Consider the following 21,501-nt stretch of genomic DNA (forward strand, 5'->3'; position numbering starts at 1 on the left):
AGAGATCGAGATTCAACCGGATTTAACATATGAGGAAGAACCGGTTCAAATTTTAGCTCATGAGATTAAGCAATTAAGGAACAAGACTATTCCATTAGTCAAAGTATTACGGAGAAATCACAAAGTAGAGAAAGCAACATGGGAGCGTGAAGAGGATATGAGGAATCAGTACCCCCATCTTTTCGTGCAATGAAAATTAGAGGATGAATTTTCTTTAGGGGGAGATTTGTAACATCTTTAATACAGGGTTAGTGACTAAATTGTAAAAATTCAGAATTTGATGACTAAAATAGAATAATTGAATAGTATTGTAATTTGGTATAGGGTTAAATTGCAAAGAAGAAATAATAGAATGATAGAATGGCCTTTTGTAAGGAAAAATAATTAAAGAAGGGATTTATATATTAGCTCCACGTGGAAGAGAAGAAAGAAAAACAAGGTTCCAGAGTTCTCTTCTTCTCTTCTTTTCTCCTAAATGTGAAGAGGTCAAAACAAAGGTGAGATTTTTCATGAGTTAATTGTTTGCTGAAATTTAAGTTTTGTTTTGATCCTTAGATGCTAATTAAGCTTAAGGAAAGCTTAATTTGCTTTAAAACAACAAGATGAAGGGTGTAGGAAGAATTAAAGATAAGGAGTTCTTGAATGGAATTTTGAAATAGAGTTCTTATTTGAAATCGGAGGTTGAATTTGACTTGTCATCGACTTAATTAAGACATACGAAGTGTTAAAATTAGATTTAGAACATGTTGGAAATTGAGGGAGATTCTTAAAATTTATGTGGATGATTGGATTTTAAGTTTAAGAGGTATTGAATGGTATTATTTAGTTTAAGTAGGTATATGCAAGTTAAGGATATAAAACGAGGGGAAATATAAAGTGTTGAGAAGATTATGAAGAGATTTTCGTGCTAAAATAACATTTCTGGGCTATGTGCATCGATGCACATTCAATGTGTATCGATGCATTAAGGGTAAAAACCCATAAATTGTTTAATGTGCATCGATGCACATGAAGTGTATCGATGCACTTCTTTAAAATAAAAACATCAAATGTAATTAGTGTATCGATGCACAAGTAATGCGTCGATGCACCCCTTAAAATACAAACATCGAATGTGATTTATGTACCGATGCATAGATTGTGCATCAATGCACCCGTCAAGGGATGCATCAATACATGGTGTAGTGCATCGATGCATACCTTCATTAAAAGATGAAAATAGCTTTCTTTTTAGCCCAAGGAGTGATAGTTTAGAATATATTAATTAGTATACTGATTAGTATCAATGTATTACTATGTAGATATAGAACGTAATTTCATTCCGGAACAAACAAAGGATTATGATCAAGTCAAAATAAGCAAGGCTAAGGTGAGTGCATATCCTAGATGAAATGGAATTGAGACAAGACTTGCGATAAGTCTATCTCTTATCATTGAATTTATGATTTTATATTCATGCATATGTATACATATATATGTATTAACATTATATTGATTTCATGCATTTTTCATTCATGATTAACATGGTATTATATGAATGAATGCCATTATTAGAGAATTCTTCCAGATATGTGAAATAATGAAAATGATCATATAAAGTGACTTATGTGTTTACATGGACAGTGATGAAAGAGATATGAAATGAGAAATGTATTTATAATTAAGCCCATGTTATTTAATATGAGAGCTATAGGTATAATTGGCATGCCAAGAGTCGAGGGATTACCAGTGGTCCTTCGGGACATAGTGGTTCTTCGGAACAATCAGTGGTCCTTCGGGACATAGTGGTCATTCGGGACAAATATTCAGTGCCCCTTGAGGGAATTATACGAGCTGTGGTGACAGCATAGTGCACAACCTCTATGTACTCTCATACCTTTGTTCTCTATAATGTACATGGGCAATTCAAAGATAAGTTAAAGTGGAATTAGCATAAGAATATATGTTTTATATGTGCATAAATAAAGATGTCATGATCAGATGGTAAGAATGCATGTTCATGAATGCATTGTTATATATATATTTTTATATTATGCCTCACTAAGTCTATGACTTAGCGTGTAAGTGATTTACACGTAGGTACCAAGAATCAAGAGAAGCAGTAATAGGGCGGCAATGACAATATCACTACTAAAAGATCATATCAGAAGTAATTAACAAAGTAGGTATTTTGGTTGTGTATAGAGTGTTGGCATGTAATAAGTGGTTAATTACGAATGCTCTGATCGATTTTGTATTTTGTGGTCTATTTTATGTAAATTAATGTATTTGGGTTTAATGAAAGATTAAAATTTCCCTGTTTTTCTTCAAGAGTCAAAGTTTGAAAAGTCAATGTGATACCTCGGACTCATATTCGGGTCGGATATGGGTTAAGGGTATTACATGTACCTTCTGTTCTCAATAATGTACATGGGCATCCAAATACAAATTAAAAGAAAACTCTTATGAGACATAAACATTCATTCATGCATATCATATTTATATATGTCATAGTGTGGTATCTACATGTGCATTGCAATGTCATAATGGATTGATCGTGGTACATATTCATGATATTATTGTTATGTGTTCATTATTATGTCTCACTAAGTTATGTGTTCATTATTATGTCTCACTAAGTCTATGACTTAGCGTGTAAGTGATATACACGTAGGTACCAAGAGTCGAGAAGAGCGGAAATAGGAATGACAAAGACATCATCACTACTAGAAGATCAGATCAGAAGTAACTGATACAGTATGTATTTTGTTGTATAAAATGTGTTGACATGTAAGAAATATGTTAGTACGAACGCTTTGATCGACTTTTCTAATGTTTTAAACGTTTATATGTAAATGGTAACTTTATAGAGATGAAAGTTTAAATTTTTATAAGTTTTATATAAATTGAACAAAAGTACTGTAGCAGGGTATCAATACACTGTAGCAGGGCATCGATACCCCTGTAGCATTCTGAAATTTATATCATCGGAACACTGTTCATGGGCACTGTTCACGTGTATCGTTCATGGTACTATTCATATAGTATAGTACTATTCATAAAAACGTTTTTCTTCAAATTTGTTATAATGAAACATAATTCAACAGTATATTATTGTATTTCCTTAATATAAGTCCAAATATTTTGTTATTTTGTAAGAATATTGTTTTAAAAAGTCAATGTGACATCTCGGACTCGTATCCGGTTCGGGTACGGGTTGGGGGTGTTACAGAGTTGGTGGTAATGTATAGATAGTGCTGGAGATGAATTATTGTTTCATCTTTAGAGTAGATATAGAGATGCTGTAGAGTAAAGATGAGGGCTAGAGATGGTCTTAGTTAGTTATGTGTTCGAAATTGTTGTTGGTGTTGTAACCAAAATAAAATAAAATTGTTTCTGGTGTGGATTTAGGAGACATGAGGAGGAATAAAACAAATATCTTTTTAAAAATAATTATTTAAGGATGATAAGTAAATTTTTAAAATTAAAATAAATTATAAAAAATAAGAATTAAATATATCATTAAGTTAATACTAATAATCGTTACATCATTCCATCAAAATTATAATAAAAAAATATTAATTTGTTTTTTTTAAATTACATAATTAAAATTCATTAAAAGACTTTGATTGTAAAAAAAAGGTGTCATTCTCACTAGAGAGCTCAGATTTGAGCAGCTAATACCTACGGAATGTATGTGTTTATTATCAATTAACCATTTTTTTTGGGAATAAATACTACAATTTTTTTATATAAGGAATAAATATTACATTAGCATCACTTCATATTAATAAAAAATTAAATTAAATGAATATGTTATATTTTTATATAAAAAAAGTCTTAATAAACTTTTAGGTGCCTAGATTATATTTTAAATTGACTTTTAATATCTAAAGAATTTTTCATTAAAAATAGGTGCATAAATTTTTTTCCGTTATACTTTTAAGTATATACTGTTATATTTTATTTTTTTAACTTTTAATAATAAAACATTATTTTAAAAACAAATTCAACAAAAAAAAATCTTCATTTTGTCCCTCTCCCTCTACCCCTACCTTCAACGAAGACTAAGGGTCATCATCGACTGAGTTTTGATCGGAGTATGACAAGGAACTCAATGGTAATAGCCGTGTAACATACGACTAGTTGTAATCGTCGAAAGAAAACTTAGAAAATCAACGATTCTTCGTGATATTTTTCACGATGATCGGCACAATTTCATGGTGGATGTGAGATTGAGTTTTGGTCGTGATGGCGAGACAGTTTTGATGGTGTTAATGGTGACGACCACAGACTGATGTTGATTGGTCGACAATGAAATTTTGGATTTTTTAATTATAATATTAATTTTTAAAAATTTTATATACGCAATACATGTCAGATAAATATCGAATTTAATATTTATTATGATACATATATCTAAAAGTGTAACATTGAAAATATTAAACAATTGATTCTAACGAAAAGTCTTTAAATATCAAAAAATCAATTTGAAATTTGAGATATAATTTATACTTCTATGTATTAACCCTTAAAAAGAATATCATAACGGATGACTATTTAATTGTATTACCGAATTTGATTTCATCTTGCTTCCAAATATTACTCATATCGGAAACACGAGTAAGCTCAGACAAATAACCCATTAAAGAATGAAAACAAATAAGCCTTTTAATTGGCTTGAATGAATGAATGAAACGCGACGCGCCAACCTCCTACTTTTGTTCTGCTAATTACTAATTTGCGCCATCGTCGTTTCCTGCCCTCCCCTCGCCCACCGCGGTGGCGATAACCCTAAGGTCGAAGAGATCTCCTACCCCAGTCGCTGACGAATCATGTCCAAATCTCGCGTTTATACTGATGTCAACGTTCTTCGTCCCAAGGAGTACTGGGATTACGAGTCCCTCACTGTTCAATGGGGGTAAATTTTAAATTAATTCCTGGAAACGTTCCTTGATCCTTGATCATTTGATTGTCCCCTTGATTGTTTTAATTGAAAGTTACACTAGGTTTCGTCAAGTAACGCCAATTCAGGATTTCTGGAGTTAGGTTAACTTAACGAGATCTTTGAATCTAAATAACCGCGCTTACTTTGAAAATTATTATAACTTTTTCATATAACCCGAATCTTTTAATTGTTCGATTCTGTTTATGTTTTACTTTGATCTTTTTAGTGATCAAGATGATTATGAGGTTGTTCGAAAAGTTGGAAGGGGGAAATACAGTGAGGTTTTGGAGGGCATAAATGTGAATAACAATGAGCGTTGTATAATCAAGATCCTCAAGCCTGTCAAGAAAAAGAAGGTTGGTACTTTTTGTTATCTGTGAAATTTGATTGATTTTCGAGTAGATATAAATGAGAAAATATTATGGCATAATCACATTTAGACTATGTTACTCGGATTTGGGTTCGAGTAGATATAAATGTGTTTGGCACATGTATGAATTATATAGAAGTTTTATATGTACTTGGCTTGGAGAGTCGTAATCCCCTTTGCCCCAATATATATGCCAAACATTGGCAGTTTGTCGGAGAATCATTGATTATAGATTATAGAAATAAGCTTTGTTTAATATTATTGTTATTATTGGCAGATTAAGAGAGAGATTAAAATCCTTCAGAATCTATGTGGTGGCCCAAATATTGTTAAACTTCTTGATATTGTAAGAGATCCGCACTCGAAAACACCAAGCTTGATATTTGAGTATGTCAACAGTACAGATTTCAAGGTTCTCTACCCAACTTTGACAGACTATGACATTCGCTACTATATATATGAACTTCTCAAGGTAACATCGTGTTCGTCATTCTAGCTTTCTTGTGTATTGAACCTTGCTCCATCGTGGTATTATTTAGAGATTTCTTGTAGTTTTATTCTACACTTGATTGGATTCCAAAAATGGACTGCTCTTTTGAAGTTTTTGAAGGGTTCCTGCCATGCATGTTTGCAGTATAGAATGATAAGGAGATATTTCTTTGCTTCGTAGGCGTTAGATTACTGTCATTCACAAGGAATAATGCACAGAGATGTCAAGCCTCACAATGTCATGATAGATCACGAGTTGCGCAAACTTCGATTGATAGATTGGGGACTTGCAGAGTTTTATCATCCTGGCAAAGAGTATAACGTTCGTGTGGCTTCTCGGTAATGCTTTGAAGACATTGTGAATTTATGACCAACTTCCCCATCATATACTTTAGTATTTTTCAAAATTGCCTTTTTCCTCGTAAAGAAAATTATTTTGGGATTAATTACATGTATTCTTGCTGTGCTATGCCTTGAAGTGGCTTCCCTCACTGAATACGTTGTGTTACAGTCATATAGATGCAAAATTTAGCACAAATTAAACAAAACAAGGTTTGAGAAATTAGATAGTGCTACATTTATTTATTTATTTTAAACAACTAGCTGAATTCTTGAAGAGTACTTCTGGGGTTATGTTATTATTTTTTATATAGACAAGATTTATCACTTTCTACTTCAAGGGTGAGATGGAGTCAGAGTTCAGATCCTTAGATTATGCTATTCTGGATACAAGAGCCTTCTTAAAAATAAAAGGCCTATAATCTTTTACGAATAACACAACAGATTTGCATTTTGTGAAATCTTAATATATTTCCTATTGTTTTCCTATATTTTACTGTATCATCTACATAGATTCAATTCTGAGAAGTTTAATTTCCCTCCATTTCTCAGGTACTTTAAGGGGCCTGAACTTCTGGTAGATTTGCAGGACTATGATTATTCCTTGGACCTCTGGAGCCTTGGTTGTATGTTTGCAGGAATGGTGAGAAATACTATTATTCTAGTTTATATGCATTAAAATTTCATTTGAAACTTCAATATTGGGTGCCTAATAGAGTAGTTATGATGTTTGATTGTGTAGATATTCAGGAAGGAACCATTCTTCTATGGTCATGACAACCATGATCAACTAGTTAAAATTGCCAAGGTAACAAGCTTCAGCATATTGGCAGATGTTATAGTGTTGTTGCTGTGTTTATTTTTTCTCATCATTTGTCTTGTTTAATTGACATTCTGGCTGGTATAATGCATGTTTTTCCTGACTGGTAGCAGTAATGTATTGGTCTAGATATTTGTATTGTACCTCGTCCAAATCATATTATACATCCTGTTTTCAGGTCTACATCTGCATAAAATTTTCAAGCACCTGTTAGTGCTGTTTATTTGCTATTTTGTGTAGATGCAATGTTATGCTTGCAGGTTTCTATTTACGTATTTATTCCTTCTTCACAGTCATTACTTGATAAGAGATAAGGGGGTGTACGCTTACTTTACATGCGCTATCAAACAAGAAGTTCTATATTCACTTTTCTTTCGTGGCTTTCCTACAAAGTATTGCCAATTTATGGTCTGATGCTACAATGCTTTTGACTGCCTTCAATGTAATTTCAGGTGCTAGGAACTGATGAGTTAAATGCATATCTGAACAAATACCATTTAGAGCTGGACCCTCAACTTGATGCTCTTGTTGGAAGGTATACTAAGAATTAACATATCCAATAAGCAGGTCATTGTTACTCAGTCTCCAGTGTAAATATTGGACATGGGTGTGTGTCTGGCATGGGTATGCTTAATTGTTTCTAAGTATATATATATAGTTGGAGTCTCCTTGGAGGTCATATTCTTATAACCATGTCCGAATATGTGCTGGATTCGGGTTTAAATAAAAAAATGAAGTGTCAATGCAACATGGTATTGGCTTTTGTACTTATTATGAACAAAAGCTAGGGTTAGCAGTTTCAAACTGATGAGTAGACATGTTAACAATGTGTTATGTAATTCGTTCTCCATTAACGTATTTGGTATGTTGTTTTCAGGCATAGCCGCAAACCTTGGTCCAAATTTATTAATGCAGATAATCAGCATCTTGTTTCCCCAGAGGTCATTTTTCTTCTCGGGGCATACTATTAGGAAGTTGAATACTACAATTTCAGTTATAATGAACTAATGTTAATATTTAAATTCATTCTTTGACCTCTTTGACTCTCAGGCAATCGATTTTCTTGATAAGTTGCTTCGGTACGACCACCAGGACAGGCTAACTGCGAAAGAAGCCACGGTAGGTCTATATAAGCTTAAACACTGCTACTAGCATTTGCGTATCATAGTAATAAATCCCATTGCTTGGCATGTGATATAATTTATTTTCCTCCGGCAGGCCCATCCTTACTTCTCTCAAGTCAGGGCAGCAGAAAGTAGCAGGATGCGCACGCAGTAAGGGGTACACTCTGGGTTCCTTTGTAAACGAAATCAGACTCATTTGGATACATTTGTCGTGTTTGAATTTTACATAAACCATATAAATTCTAATGGTTGTCCTCGTCAGATTTAGGGAAGTTGAAAGGGTTGTCTATGAAATTTTTACCACTCGCACTTGGCAACTTTTGTTTAAGAAGACATACTGTCAGTTTGTTCATGCCATTTTCTCTAAACTCGAACATCATAATTACACTGTTTGTAAGAGTAAGAAATTTAATGGCTATTTAACACTGTACACTTTGGAAAAATATTATTAGAAGATGATGCTTCAAGAATAAGGTGGGCATTTTTAAAAAAAAAACATAGGCATAGGAGTTTATATACCTTTCACAAGGTCATTAAATCATGTGTTTTGTTTTATTATTATAATTACTATTTATCGTCTTTAATTTATGGTTGATCAGTTTGATTAGACAAACAAAACCCCCTTTATTTACCAAATGTAAAACAAGTCAATCATTTCCTATTAAATCGGCAAAGGCGATAACACCTTTCAAGAAGAAAGTATACGAATTTTGGCCCCCAAAAAATAAAAGAAATAAAAAAGAAGAGCCAAAGAGGCAATGCTATCAATTTCAAGGGTCACCTGTTGGGCATACAAAACCATTCAATGTATATAATGTTCAAAAGTATTTAAAGCTCCATTTTTGAGCCACAAACACTAGCTACCACTTTAACCAAAACCAAGGGCACCGACATTACAAATTCAAACATCCAATTTTTCCATTATAAATTAGACATATACATATGCCATTTTATAAACAGTTAAAAAGAGCCACAAAGATATTCCTTTAATAATCCTAGAGCTTGTTTTAGTGCCAGAAAGAGATTGTTTGATGGTCCAAAGTTTTCATTTATATAAACCTACATCATCTTGTTACTAATATTTTGTCGAAAAGTAGTCTAGTATCTCTTTAAGCTTTGGCCCCACTTGTGCCTAAAATCTAACCGCCCCCACTCTTTCCTCCACATTCCACAATAATATTGATGAACATGAAAGTGATGGTGCATACCTCAATATTGTCCCGAAACAGACCATAAAAGTTACTCTCTTAACAAATGGCCGGCCAGCACTGCACGGCAGTTCTTCCTCTGCAATTTAAAATTTAATATAGAATCCCACTTTCTGCACCATTTTCACTTCCAAAAAGGACCAAATATTGCTTGAATTATATAACAAGCGTGAGTTTGTTTCAACTTCGGAAGCCATGGGAAGCACTGCAGTCAGTGATGGTGAAGAAGAAGCGTTGTCACTATGTGATCTGCCATTGGAGAACCAAGTTCAATCAAGGAGTCAACATATTAAAGCTGATGAAGATTTCAACTTTGGCTCATTCGCCGACTCCGTCAATGTCGGTATCTGAGACCCAACATCATCAATGTGGGGAATTTTCAGGCCAGGCTGAAGAAGGAACCAAACATTTGTCCTTTCTCGTCCAAAATCAATGAAGTAATTCTTCGGAACCAAACATTCACAAAAGCCGATGGCATGTTTCCATTTCATCCATTACATCACATTGTTTAGCTCTGAATTCAAATAAAATATCAAATTGATCCCGGAATTCGGTTAATATTTTCGTCGTCAGCCGTCACTCATCACCATCGGTTGTTATCACCGGTCAATGTTACTGCCATGCCCTCCTCGTCTTCTGGTGAATAGCATTCTCCCAGTACTCTCAAAGTCTGCCCTGTTTGGGTTCTACCACTGTTATTCTGTAAACCCTACCAAAGGCATCAAAGACGCTCCAAAGGATGCCTTGTAAATCGTAGAATGTTCAGGTCTCGTGTATGTGTGATCAACGTTTTTAGCTGCAGCATCGCTTGGAGAGGGTATGTGCTGAACCAGCATATCAGTGAAGCCTGAGGCTGAACCAAAAACTGTGCTGCAGAGCAAAGGTCCAACGTTTGACATAAAATTTTGCAAAGGACCATCGTGCACTTCCACTAGCAAAACAAACATTTTTTAACTCCTAAAAAAAAAATAACTTCATCTCGAAAGGGTCGACGGTGACTGGTGACATAAATTAATGGTGATGAGTGGCGACTTGGGGGCGGGGACTTTGATTAGATTTATATATTGAACTGTTATTTTATCTAAATAAAAATAATATTCCATCTAAATATCAAGGGTTAAGTTAAAATTTAATTATTTTATTAATATATCATGTCATCAAATTAACAGAAATGAATGAGTCAATGACAAAAAAAATGTAATGAATCAATAACACAAGTGACTAAAACGTAACTGTTTTAGAATTAGTGACCAAAATAAGACATGCCAAAAAAATCATCAATGTAGTTTACCCAATATCTATTAATTAATTCATACAAAAACAGCTAAGCTGATAAATAAATAAAAACATCTTTTATTTTGGGTAGGAACAACTTACAAGACAAGAATAAGGTACAAGGATGTAAGATGCAGGTTGAAGAGAGCATGAATTCCTTTCTTTAACTTTACAAATGAACCAACAACCTATTCCTTTACTTCCCATATATATTCCATTTCATTCTTCAATTCTTATATCTTCTCAAGTTCCTTTCAAGGGTCTGTTCAACATGGGCAATGCCATGGGTAATTTCATGGGAAAAGGTATGCTTTCTTCTTCTTCTTCTATATATATAGAAAACTTGAATCTCAATTATGTAAAATAATTTTAAATTCTATTCATATCAAACTGAACTGATATTGGAATTCAAATACAGTTATAATAATTTGCCATGCATGCAATGATCAAGTTTTGGTTCATGACAGGGTTGCCATCTACACAGATGTTAAGCCATGTGTTCAAATCCCTTCACGAACAGTTCACTGATTCCGAAATCAAAAACTTCGACGATTTTCACGATGCCATCCTCGATATCTTAAAGTAATAAATATATAAAATTATATATCATCACTGTTTAATTCATTTTAACGATATGATTTCATTGATTGTAGTGTTATCAACTCAGCATTACCCGGTAAACATTACGATGCCCCTTCTCGCTATGACGTTGAGGTCTGTCTATGTTTTTTTGCTTCGATTTTTTTTCATGACCGTCCTCTCATAAAATTCAAACGATTCAGAAATGTTTCGAAGACTGGAAAATGGAAGAAGACCCGGAGAAGAAGAAAGCGATTTTTATCGATTTTATTAGGACGATAAAGATTAGCAAGTTGGATAACACAACCATCATGACCGGAATCGTGACGCCGCCTGCGGCCATGGCGGCAAAGAGAGCTGGAGAGTTTCTGCCGCATATGGGCATGATTAAGTCGATCCCCGATGTCGTGTTTGTACCTTCAGTGACAATGGCGGCCTTGGTGATTTCTAAGCTTTCGAGAAGGCTTTACAGGCGAAGCGTGAAGGCCATGCCGAGCAAATCTGTGTCATTTAATGACGATAAGCCGAAAGTACTTGAGCCTGAAGCGGCCAAGGAACTCCAACCACCTTCCCCTACAGATTGAAAGATGAATTGCCTTTCGCTTAACTCACTCAAGCTTATATTTAACGTGCTCCATGTTTTATGCAAAGTTGTAGTTTTATATATAATAAAATTATAAACCACACTGAGCAAAATTTCTTTGATAAACTAATCGTGCATCTATGATAAACTACATATATGGCTGCTGTGATGGTTGCAATCCGCCGCCACTGTAGCTTCCATAGTTAGATGTAGTTGCGTTATACAACGGCGTTGGAATTTTGTCATCTTGAGTATAGTAGTATAATCTTTGATCATTGGCTTGAGGAGCATATGCCGGTTGATACAGGACTTGATAACTGTAGGGGTTCGAACAGGCAGGAGTATACCTTTCGGGCCTCCCTGTAAACGCAGCCCTTTGGTTGTAAACCTGTGGAGCTTGCCTACCTGGAGGTCCCCGAAATCCTCGAAACCCACCGTTGGGCCTTGATTTCTTCCACGGGTGATGTTTACTGGAATCTCCCCCTCTTTTCTTACTGTCTGCTTTTGCTTTCTCAAGTTGAGCCAACCTTTTCTGGAGCGGATCAAGGGAGTAGTCAGCTTCTAGGCCATAGTCTTGAAGGCAGCTTATTACGGCTTCCAGTGCAGCGAGTTCTCGTGCATTTATGTCATCATGTATATGAAGAATGAATCACCCGTTGGTATTTTACTGTAGAGAAAATTCATAGCAATGGGTCTCCATTCGGTTTAAGCACAGTTTACCTGTGAACCATAAGCAGCGCGAGAGTTACCACCCTTCCCTTGTGAGTTTCTCAGCAGATCTTTCAAGAACATCTTCAAGAGGGGCACTGGAGGAAACCTTTCAGAAAGCTGGAAGGTATGGATAAATCGTATTGCATCGACTTTTCTACCACTGTTAATCAGTAACTCAAAAAGACCTGCAAAAGTAAGACTCGGTTTAGCAAATCAACACCAAACAGTCGTATAACCATCAACAAGACAGATACATTAGCATAAACTCGAGACTCATCGTATGGAAACAATGGTCCTGCCTCCATACCGACCTGGCATTTTCAGTGCTAATCCAATGGAACGGCAAAGCTCAGGTGCCTGCCGGAGATGAGCAACTACAAAAACAAGCTTGCAGAGATGTTCTTCGTCAAACTCCGAAGCAATCTTAAAAGTAGCAAGGAGCTGCAAAAATGCTTCAGCTTCCAATGAATTGTCATCGGCAGCAACACTGCCTACATTAGACAACTTAGGTTTCCACTCATCAGCAATTGCCTTGGCTAGCTGCTTGATTTCGGGGTTCAAAAGGTGAGTATCACCGGGGTCAATTCTGGCCAAAAAGCTAGCCATGGCTTCCAATAAGAGGACACAGGACTTTCGCATGCCCTGAAGGGCAGCATCCATCTTATCCACCGTTGGAGTTGTTTCATCCGGAGGGTAAAACCCCTCCAGTGAACTGAACACCAAATGGGTAGGTCTGCTTGCACTTTCGAGTGCAAGGAGAAGTTCCCGACAAGCTTCATTAATAAAATTCTGATTCTCTGTTATGAAATTCAGAAGTCCTTCCGCGTCCATTTGCTCACAAAAGTGTGTCAGCTCTGGACGTGGCTTAACATCGGCAGCCATGTTTTCAGTATTTTCATTTGTTTTACGAGGAAAGTCCTTTTCGGGGGAGTTTCTATCACCAACAGAACTGCTTACCTTGGTGTCTCCATTTTCCCCAGCATCAAGAGAATCTGCAGTTGTTGACTGGAAACTCGCACGTGCCTCAGCAATGGAAGCAACAGCAGCATTTTTCAGCTCCTGCACATGGTCTAGGTAATCTTGTTCCTTAGTAGCAACAATTGTCTCCTTCTCAACAATCAATGCAATAGTTTTGGCTTCTTTCACCTCATATTCCTTCTCCTTAGCTTCTAGGTCTTCAGATTTCTTCTTTAACGTCACTTTGAGATTGCAGAAATATTGTTCGATTTCTGTCCAATGAACCTTACTCTCAGAAGCACCATTGAAAGCTTCCAGTTCATGAACCGCCTTATAAAGCTGATCTATCAGAGATGAAGCAGAATCATTTGGCTCATGTTGCTCAATACCGTCCATAGTTGCCCAAAGTCACCGGTGGTTCAAGACAACGCTACCAGAACCAATTGCAAATAATTAAAAAAAATCACCAAACAAAAAGAATCAGCAATATAAACATAAAGAAAGTTTTCATGGAATATTGCAACCAACACACTATCAACATAGAAATGAACCGAACAAAGCACACCGGTGACCAGACCTGGATTTCAAGATAAGTCTAGCGGTCGAAACCCTACCTTATCAAGAAACATGAACATCCATGGGAACATTAATTCAGAGCTTGACTACCCAATGTTCTCAAGATTAACTAAAAAAATGCGGTACATTTGTTCAAAAACTACGAATAGAAACCAATTCAAAATCCATCAACCAACGTGTTAAAAAAAGACGAACAAATAGCTCATGAAAATTAGGTTTTATTCACCAATTATTTAAAGCATGAAACTCTCCTATATTAATTTGCATTCAATTTTTCATAAAACCCCAAGCTATATCCCTTGCTTTCCGAATACCTCTGAAAAAAAGAATCATGATTTTATCTTCTTCTTGTTCCATTCTTTACTATGTTCGTACATACTTTAAGACAAACAATCTACATTATCGAAACAAAAACATCCAGATATCCAACAAACAGGAAAATGGAGGAGTTATAGAACATCCAAATATCCAACAAAATGCATAAATTAAAAAAAAAGGAGAAATTTAGCTGAAAATACCATGAATTATAATAATAATACCTTGGGTGTCGATAAAAAATATGGAACGAAAATTCCAGAAAGGCGAGGCTGTGGGTGCAGAGAAAAAGGAAATGAATAAACCCTTTGCTCTTGGTTTGTCATGCGAAGGGTCCTTTTCCTTCATTGGGTTTACTTCGTTGTTTTCCATCGTCTTTCTCCCGCGGATTTTGCAGAATATCAAAAGAAAATTTATCTGGGTTTTGGTCCATCTGTTTCATAAAACTGGGCTCAACCCTAAAATTTCCTAAATTTACAGGCTTGGGTTTCCATAATTTCTCGGACTATTTTCTGAATGGATAAATATATATTTTGGTACTTGAATTTTGTTTTAAGATTTAATTTAATATCTAAAATCTTTTATGCCCAATTAGATATATAAACTCAACTAGATATTGCCCAATTAGATATATAAACTCAATTATATATCTTGGGTTGTATACTTTGTTTAAAGGGATGGTTGAGTGAAAACAAAAAATGTTAATCAAGATTCTAATTAATGTTCCCACAAATTGAACATTTAAAACATAAACCCAATGGTTTAGGCTCTGCATTTTCAAACCTTTCGTTTTATAAAGTTTAAACGTTGTTAGCATTTGAAGCCTAGTGTTGAAAAGCAGTCAAAGCTTTTATTTCCACATGACACATGCAACCAAGCCGTCATGGCCTTGCATATTCAAACCTTTCCTTTTCTTTTTTGCATGCCCTACGCCCCTACCTCTATTAACTTGGTTTCAATATCTTTACTTTTTGATCTTTAAAAAAATCAAATAAAAAAAGGGTTAATTAAATGATTGATCTCTTATGTTTGTATTTTGTCGACTTTTCCCTATAGATGGTCAAAATAATACTTTCTTTTGCTATAGATGGGTGATCACTGATATAGTTTATAACTTAAAAAGAATAATATTTTCTTTTGCTATAAAATTGGTCCAATTACTAAACATAAATGAATTGAGCCGGTAAAATATATTTTAATAAAAAAAAATCAAAGTAAAACGAATCGAACTTATAAAAATCTAAGTAAATACCATGGATTGAAATGAATTCTGGGTGTTGTGGCTGCCAATGGGAAAGAAATACCTTCGGAGACTACTGGTGAGGCCGTCAGGCGGCCACGGGAATTCTAATAAATCAAACACTTTGGCTGTCCTTCCGTATATTTTCTTGTTCGAATTCAAGTTTGCATCTTGGACTCGCAATCTCCATCCCCATTTTTCTATTTCGCAGAAACTTCCCCCGTTGTTTCCTCGCCAAATAACATAATTTTCACCACGTTTTCTTTTCAGTTTTGGTATATTATTTGAAGTATTTTCCAAGCGATGACAATCTTAGTCAAATCTCCCCCTCACTATAAATAATCCCCTCATATTCTCATCTCCATGAAACATAAAACTACTTATTTTTTTCCCGATTCGATGAACACAGTCAACTCTTTTTTAATCGTTTCTGCTCTTGTTTTAGTGTCGATAAGTGTCACTGAATGTCGAGATCCTTTCAATGTCTTGATGTCCCCGAACTTAGTCGGTGGAAAGGTCCCTACTTTATTCGATGTCGGGTTATATATCGGTGCGATCAAAGGCTCAGGTCCGAGCGGTCCTGGTGAGGGACACAAGCAGACCCTCGGTGGCATTAAGAACTCCGGTCCGAACCCTGGTGTGGGACATAAGTTAACTAACGCTTTCGAACTCGGGGGAATAAAGAATTCTGGTCCCAGCAATGGTGGTGAGGGACACGAGTTCCACGATAGTCGAACCTTGGGTGGCATTAAGAACTCGGGTCAGAGCCCTGGTGAGGGACATAGCTCGATCCTCGGCGGCATTAAGAACTCGGGTTCGAACAGGGTGACTGTTAGCATCAACCTTGGAGGCATAAAGGATTCTGGTCCGAGCCCCGGTGTGGGGAACAAGTTCACTGATAGTCGAACTCGAACCCATGGAGACATCAAGGACTCCGGTCCAAGCCCTGGTGTGGGAAATTGAGGGCTCTTGTCCGCGCCATGGTTCGAGCCGAACACCGGGAGATAACAATGTTTCTGGTGCGAGGCTTGGTAAAACAGAGTAGGGTTATCATGCTTACAGGTAGCAGTATACATTTAGCAACAAAGATTTGTTTTGTATTATAAATTCATTTATTTAGTTCATTATCATTAATTTTTTTTAAATATTTAATAAATAAAAATGCAAATACAAGTTTTTTTTTTTACTCTTCGGTAGTTCAAATAAGAGATTCTTTGTTAATACGATTATCTTTTATATGGAATATATCTACATACAAACATAGTATATGTAATTAATTATAATAAATTAATGGGTAAAGTTTAAAAATTTCACTAAACTATTCTATATTGATCTTTTTAGACAATAAATTTTTAAAAATTATAAAATAAGTATTAAAACTTAAACTTTATTATAAAATACGTATCACGATTTTAGTTGGAGTTAGTTGATGCTAAAGGATGACATAATATATATAATAAAATTAATGGTAGATTACTTATTCAGCTATCTACCCGTGTTCTTATTTTAGTAATCTATTTTTAAAAAAATATTTCTAAGTTTACATTTTATTTTTATTGATTACTCGCTATTAGATTTGACTACTAACTTAATGAAATCGATAATATTGCATAGTATAGATAGTTTTAATCGTTAAAACTTATACATTATACCAAATTGATTATAATTAGAAATTATTTAATAATTTTTAAATATTTTAAAATTCTATCGATTTGACCACTTCATATAATATGTTATTTACTGATAAATAATAAAATATTTAATTAATTAAATAATAATAATCTACAGTACAAATTTGAAACTTTCATCACTTAAACCGGACAAAGCAGCACGCGAAGACTCGACAAACTTGAAGACCGATAAGTAAGTTCCAATATGAACAGCAAAACCTTCAAACACGAAGGATTGGGCTAAACACAATTCGAGGATTCGACAACCATTATGCAAGAACTAGCTGCTCTAAAAGCATCACTATGGGCTAAACACGGAAAAGACGAGCGAGATTAGCTGCAAAAATGGTGTTTAAAGAATGAGACAGAAATACGGAGTTCTTCCACACGATTGTGACCATGAAACAAAGGGCCATTCACATTTCCAAGATACGAGTGGACAACCAAGTATTCACAGAGCCCAAGCAGATATCATTAGTTTTTTAAGAGCATTCCTGTAAGTTTTACAATGACCATGTTGCGTTACCAGTAAAGGAGTTTGAGGTAGACCTAAGGTGCTTGAGTAGAGATTCGAACAATGCTTTAGAAATGCCCTTCTCGTTCGATGAAGTGTGGGAAACTATAAATTCAGCGGAGGGTGTTGTGATATTTGGGTTAATTTCCACCAATAACAATTCACCTTCCAAACTATTATCTAGGTGACTAGTGTGAAAATGATTGTACTAAAAATCACCCCAAGGTAGATTCCCAAGAAAGAGGAGGGGTCACAATGGTCCCTCTTAAAACCCACTTTCCTTAGAGAGAACTACCAAGACAAGTAATTTTAATAGGACAATAATTAACAACAACTATACCCGACAATAGCTATTAAATAGACATAAAAGAGAACACCAAAATATTTCACTAATAGAGGAAATATTACAAAGAGAGAAAGAATACAAATAGCCTTTAAAATAGAAGAAGGCTTATATTTGTAGGATGATTAACTAAGGAGGAGGAGGGCTTTATAACAAAAGAATTTCCCCTCCTCCTTATACACAACCAATGTGGGACTTTTGTCAAAAACCAACAAATCTCCACCTTGGAAAATTCCACACATATCTCTAAAAAAAACAATCTTTTAATTTGTAACAATATTGACCAAGTCTAAACAATGTTTAAACTTGACCGCAGTTACCACTTTTGTCAACATATCAGCAGGATTCTCAGTGGTCCGAATCTTCTGGATTATGACTCCACCTTCTTCTAGAATCTCTCGTACAAAGTGATATCGAATATCGATGTGCTTCGTCCTTGCATGGTAAACCTGGTTCTTTGCTAAATGAATAGCACTCTGACTGTCACAGTGCACTTTGATGTGCTTTTGTTCCATTCCCAATTCACCAAGCAACCCTTGAAGCCAAATTGCCTCCTTCACAGCCTCTGTAACTGTCATATACTCTGCCTCTGTAGTAGACAAAGCCACTGTTGACTGTAAGGTGGACTTCCAACTGACTGGTGCCTTTGCAAATGTAAACACATAACCAGTAGTTGATCGACGCTTGTCCAAATCACCTGCATAGTCTGAATCACAATACCCAACCACACACTGACCATCTTGTTTGTCATGCTGAAAGACCAAACCAACATCTACGGTGTTCAGAATATACCGCAAAATCCATTTCACAGCTTGCCAATGCTCCTTTCCAGGATCATGCATATAACTGCTCACAACCCCAATTGCATGTGAAATATTGGGTCTCGTACACACCATTGCATACATCAAGCTACCAACATCACTTGCATACGGAACCTTTGACATGTATTCCCGTTCTGCATCATCCTTAGGTGACATGGATGCACCGAGCTTGAAATGAGGAGCAAGAGGTGTACTAACTGGTTTTGACATCTCATTTATGCCAAAACGTTTTAGTACCTTCCTCAGATATTCTTTCTGAGACAAACAAAGCCTCCCCAATTTATTATCCCTTGATATCTCCATGCCTAGAATCTTCTTCGCTTCACCAAGATCCTTCATCTCAAACTCCCTGTTCAATTGAGTCTTTAGTTTCGCAATTTTTGTCTGACTCCTGGAAGCTATCAGCATATCATCAACATAAAGAAGAAGATATATATAGGATCCGTCTTCTAGCTCGCGTAAATACACACAATGATCATATTTGCTTCTTGTGTACTTCTGCCCTATCATAAACTTGTCAAATCGCTTGTACCAGTGCCTTGGAGATTGCTTCAATCCGTACAGCGATTTTTCTAATTTGCACACCATCTCTTGTTTTTCAGCAACTTTGAATCCATCTGGCTGAGTCATGTAGATTTCCTCATCCAAGTCTCCATGTAAAAATGCAGTTTTTACATCCATCTGAACTAGTTCCAAATCCAACTGCGCTACCAAAGCCAACAAAATTCTGATGGAGGAATGTTTTACAACTGGAGAAAATACTTCATTATAATCAACTCCCTCCGTTTGAGCGTAGCCTTTAGCCACCAATCTTGCTTTGTAGCGGATGTTATTCTTGTCAGGAAATCCATCTTTCTTTGCATATACCCACTTGCACCCAATTGCCTTCTTTCCCTTCGGAAGACTAGCTAGTTTCCACGTCTGATTCTTTTGAAGGGATTGCATTTCTTCATTCATGGCGATCCTCCACTTTTTATGTTCTGAACTTTGAACTGCTTCATTAAAAGTGGCAGGAACGTCATCAATTGCAATTGGTGATGCAAAAGAGACCATATCAGCATAACGAGCAGGTTGTCTAATGGTCCTCTTTCCCTTTCTGAGTGCAATTGATTCATATTGCTGTGGAGGTTCTTGGGTCTGAACCTCTTGTTCATCTGACTCTTCTTCTACCATAGGAGAATCAACATCAGTTTCTTTATTGGTTGGGACAAATTTGCTTCCTTCAAACTCCACCTGTTTGGGAGTTCCATCTGTCTGCTCCAATTTTTCTGAAGTCACCTTTCTCAACATGGTAGATTCATCAAAGGTAACATCCCTACTGAAGATTATTTTCTTTGTTTCTGGACACTAAAGACGATAGCCTTTCACACCAGAGGTGATCCCCATAAAGATCGTCTTCTTTGCTCTTGGATCCAACTTTGACTCCTTAACATTGTAGTATGCAGTGGAACCAAACACATGTAAGGAATCATAATCTGTAGCAGGTACTCCAAACCATTTCTCTAATGGTGTTTTACCACCAATAGCAGTCGATGGTAACCGGTTGACAAGGTGACAAGCATAGACCAAAGCCTCAGCCCAAAATTCTTTGCCTAACCCAGCATTAGACAACATACACCGAACCTTCTCCACTAATGTCCGGTTCATACGCTCTGCCACCCCATTCTGTTGTGGTGTACCTCTGACAGTGAAGTGCCTAACAATACCTTCCTCTTCACAGACTTTCAGAAATTGATCATTTTTGTACTCTCCACCATTGTCTGTACGGAGATGTTTGATTTTTCTGCCTGTTTGAGTCTCCATCATCTTTTTCCATTTAAGGAAAAATCCTAGCACCTCATCCTTTGTCTTCATTGGATACACCCAAACTCTCCGGGAAAAATCATCAACAAATGTGACATAATAGTGTGTTCCTCCTAATGAAGTTGTCTTGGAAGGCCCCCATACATCTGAATGAACATAATCCAAAATACCTTTAGTATCATGGATTGATGTTCCAAATTTCACCCTCATCTTCTTTCCTTTGATGCAATGCTCACAAAAAGCTAATTTGCAAGCCCGAGCAGCCTTCAATAATCCTTGATCTATCAGTAATTTCAAGGATTTTTCACCAACATGCCCCAAGCGCATATGCCATAACCTGGTTGCTTCTGACTCCTGTTCATAAGTAGAAGCTGCCACTGTTGTTGTCCCAACAATTGTACTACCCAGAAAGTAATACACATTGTTTCTTTTTCGGATTCCCTTCATTATCACCAGTGCACCAGAGATAATCCTCATAATCCCATCTTTTGCCCTCACTTCTAAACCTTTTGACTCTAAGGTTCCCACAGAGATGAGATTTCTCATTAAATCTGGTACATAATGGACACCTGTTAAGGTTCTGATTGATCCATCCTGATTCCTCAAGCGAATTGAACCAATCCCAAGTGTGTCAATAGGGGAATTATTTGCTGTGTAGACAATTCCACCTTTTAGTTCTTTAAAATCAAAGAACCATTATCTATTGGGGGTCATATGGTGGCTACAAGCTGAATCTAACAACCATGAACTGAAACAGCTGGTTGATGGCGTAGCAACGAATGCGAAATCTGAATCTCCATCATCATACTCGACCACATTTGATTCTGAGACAGCCTT

At 35.9% G+C, this 21,501-nt stretch overlaps 4 protein-coding genes across 5 annotated transcripts; 3 read left to right on the forward strand and 1 right to left on the reverse strand.

Annotated features, from left to right (window-relative positions):
* Positions 1 to 4,654: 4,654 nt before the first annotated feature.
* Positions 4,655 to 8,363, forward strand: LOC120185808 (casein kinase II subunit alpha-2-like). Its single transcript, XM_039189918.1, has 10 exons — positions 4,655 to 4,900; positions 5,154 to 5,283; positions 5,575 to 5,769; positions 5,968 to 6,125; positions 6,678 to 6,768; positions 6,868 to 6,933; positions 7,398 to 7,480; positions 7,823 to 7,886; positions 7,996 to 8,064; positions 8,164 to 8,363. The coding sequence occupies exons 1-10, from the start codon at positions 4,815 to 4,817 to the stop codon at positions 8,221 to 8,223; spliced, it is 1,002 nt and encodes a 333-aa protein (XP_039045849.1). The 5' UTR covers positions 4,655 to 4,814; the 3' UTR covers positions 8,224 to 8,363.
* Positions 8,364 to 10,809: 2,446 nt separating this feature from the next.
* On the forward strand, positions 10,810 to 11,815 carry LOC120185811. The gene is made up of 4 exons (XM_039189920.1): positions 10,810 to 10,857; positions 11,020 to 11,134; positions 11,206 to 11,266; positions 11,335 to 11,815. Exons 1-4 carry the CDS (start codon positions 10,824 to 10,826, stop codon positions 11,713 to 11,715), a joined length of 591 nt encoding a protein of 196 aa, XP_039045851.1. The 5' UTR covers positions 10,810 to 10,823; the 3' UTR covers positions 11,716 to 11,815.
* Positions 11,816 to 11,824: 9 nt separating this feature from the next.
* Positions 11,825 to 14,621, reverse strand: LOC120185807 (FRIGIDA-like protein 3). Of its 2 annotated transcripts, none has more exons than XM_039189916.1 (5): positions 14,498 to 14,621; positions 13,383 to 13,812; positions 12,737 to 13,289; positions 12,435 to 12,610; positions 11,825 to 12,345 (listed from the first exon to the last, which is right to left on the reverse strand). In XM_039189916.1, exons 2-5 carry the CDS (start codon positions 13,776 to 13,778, stop codon positions 11,863 to 11,865), a joined length of 1,608 nt encoding a protein of 535 aa, XP_039045847.1. In that variant the 5' UTR covers positions 13,779 to 13,812; positions 14,498 to 14,621; the 3' UTR covers positions 11,825 to 11,862. The 2 variants fall into 2 exon arrangements, with proteins under 2 accessions (XP_039045847.1, XP_039045848.1); XM_039189917.1 differs by having other exon boundaries at positions 12,737 to 12,965; positions 14,498 to 14,620.
* Positions 14,622 to 15,897: 1,276 nt separating this feature from the next.
* On the forward strand, positions 15,898 to 16,654 carry LOC120185809. The gene has a single exon (XM_039189919.1). The coding sequence runs from the start codon at positions 15,913 to 15,915 to the stop codon at positions 16,474 to 16,476; it is 564 nt and encodes a 187-aa protein (XP_039045850.1). The 5' UTR covers positions 15,898 to 15,912; the 3' UTR covers positions 16,477 to 16,654.
* Positions 16,655 to 21,501: the final 4,847 nt, after the last annotated feature.

This window comes from Hibiscus syriacus, unplaced genomic scaffold (genome assembly GCF_006381635.1).
Source record: "Hibiscus syriacus cultivar Baekdansim isolate YM2019G1 unplaced genomic scaffold, ASM638163v2 tig00113124_pilon, whole genome shotgun sequence".
Taxonomy (NCBI): Eukaryota; Viridiplantae; Streptophyta; class Magnoliopsida; order Malvales; family Malvaceae; genus Hibiscus; species Hibiscus syriacus.

What these genes read in the sequence shown, in the direction of transcription:
- LOC120185808 (XM_039189918.1), top strand. Translation starts at nt 4,815, where the DNA reads ATGTCCAAATCTCGCGTTTATACTGATGTCAACGTTCTTCGTCCCAAG. An exon ending in AACGTTCGTGTGGCTTCTCG is followed by an intron (nt 6,126 to 6,677) that starts GTAATGCTTTGA and finishes TCCATTTCTCAG; the next exon opens with GTACTTTAAGGGGCCTGAAC. An exon ending in CTTGATGCTCTTGTTGGAAG is followed by an intron (nt 7,481 to 7,822) that starts GTATACTAAGAA and finishes TGTTGTTTTCAG; the next exon opens with GCATAGCCGCAAACCTTGGT.
- LOC120185811 (XM_039189920.1), top strand. Translation starts at nt 10,824, where the DNA reads ATGGGCAATGCCATGGGTAATTTCATGGGAAAAG. An exon ending in GCCATCCTCGATATCTTAAA is followed by an intron (nt 11,135 to 11,205) that starts GTAATAAATATA and finishes CATTGATTGTAG; the next exon opens with TGTTATCAACTCAGCATTAC. An exon ending in CTTCTCGCTATGACGTTGAG is followed by an intron (nt 11,267 to 11,334) that starts GTCTGTCTATGT and finishes CAAACGATTCAG; the next exon opens with AAATGTTTCGAAGACTGGAA.
- LOC120185807 (XM_039189916.1), bottom strand. Translation starts at nt 13,778, where the DNA reads ATGGACGGTATTGAGCAACATGAGCCAAATGATTCTGCTTCATCTCTG. An exon ending in GGGAAAATGGAGACACCAAG is followed by an intron (nt 13,290 to 13,382) that starts GTAAGCAGTTCT and finishes GCCGATGTTAAG; the next exon opens with CCACGTCCAGAGCTGACACA. An exon ending in GCGCTGCTTATGGTTCACAG is followed by an intron (nt 12,346 to 12,434) that starts GTAAACTGTGCT and finishes CTTCATATACAT; the next exon opens with GATGACATAAATGCACGAGA.
- LOC120185809 (XM_039189919.1), top strand. Translation starts at nt 15,913, where the DNA reads ATGAACACAGTCAACTCTTTTTTAATCGTTTCTGCTCTTGTTTTAGTG.